General features: G+C 63.4%; 1 protein-coding gene across 1 annotated transcript in view; it reads right to left on the bottom strand.

Moving 5' to 3' along the window:
* The window catches only part of LOC105991050 (fibroin heavy chain), a 13017-nt gene that overhangs the window by 681 nt on the left and 11176 nt on the right, over positions 1–1160 (bottom strand). Inside the window, exon 4 of the mRNA XM_013023607.1 lies at positions 913–950. Within this exon, the coding sequence (XP_012879061.1) occupies positions 913–950 (38 nt within the window). The remainder of the gene's footprint in view (positions 1–912; positions 951–1160) is intronic.

Raw genomic sequence — 1160 nt, 5'->3', positions numbered from 1 at the left:
GGGGCGGGCTTCAGACCCAGGGTGACGGGGCAGAGACAACACTTAGCACCGCCCTCCAGAGCTTGGCTTCCGGTCCTGGCCCCAGTAACCCTTGCAGGGTGGAGACGCGGGGCTCTCCGCGGGGCTCTGGCTCCGGCATCTTTCAGGACATTTACAGTCTCATCCTCCCTGTGCCCCCACCAGCCTCGGGGCAGTTTCTCCAGTTGCTCCTCAGGACTTTTCTGTTGGTTTTTGATGCCAACCTTGAGGCTTGAACTCGGAGCTGGCCCTGAGCTTTTATGCTCAAGGCTGGCACTCTACCACTTGAGCCACAGCTCCGCTTCCGGCTTTTTGCTAGTTCATTGGAAACCAGAGTTATGGACTTTCCTGCCCAGGCTGGCTTCAACCCTCTATCCTCAGCCCTCCGGCTCCTGAGCAGCGAGGCTGACACGGGAGCCCCTGGTGTCCGGCATGGCTTCTCCCCATCCCTCCACTGGGGCCTGAGCCACGCCCCAGCCCTGCCACTGCCTCGCTCCGTGTCCCGCTCACTCGCCTGCCCCCCGAGATGACAAGATGAGGAGCCGGGTCTAGTGCAAGCTAGACAGTGCAGGCCTGAGGTCTGGATCACCCCACAGCCAAGTCCTGGCCACCCACCCCTGCTGCCCGGCTCAGCTCGCTGTCAGCCAAGGCACCCAGAGCTCGAGCTGGCGGGTTGGAGCCGGGAGTTTTGAAATAAAAAGTGTAAAGAACGAAGTGCCAGGTAGCGCTGCCACCCTGGTATCACCCTGTCCTGGCTGTGTCCAGAGAAGTGCCCACTGGCTTCCTCTTTGCCCTGAGCACAGAAGACTGAGGCGGGGGAGCAAGCCCCGGGTAGAAGGAGGGGCAGACTGCCTGCGCTGACCCCTTCATGCGGCAAATACCCACGCGGCCCACCCAGCACAGGAGTGGGGAGGACCAGAGACCAGTCCCGCCTAGAGAAGCAGGCGTTTATTCGGTGGAGAGGCGGTGGGAGGCCTGCCTTGCGGGGAGGGGGGGCTGTCTGTCAGAAGCAGCAGGAGAGACGGCAAAGGAGCAGAGGTCCTGTGCAGGGTGCAGCATATACAGAAGGGGGGGAGGGCGGGGGTCCCAGGCCGGTCAGGGGCGGTCGTGGGGAGGAGGGGGCGGGGGTCCCAGGCCGGTCA

The sequence above is a fragment of the Dipodomys ordii genome, unplaced genomic scaffold (assembly GCF_000151885.1).
Source record: "Dipodomys ordii isolate 6190 unplaced genomic scaffold, Dord_2.0 Scaffold69, whole genome shotgun sequence".
Taxonomy (NCBI): domain Eukaryota; kingdom Metazoa; phylum Chordata; class Mammalia; order Rodentia; family Heteromyidae; genus Dipodomys; species Dipodomys ordii.
Note: the sequence above shows the minus strand (reverse complement) of the source record. Positions and strands in the feature narration are given on the sequence as shown.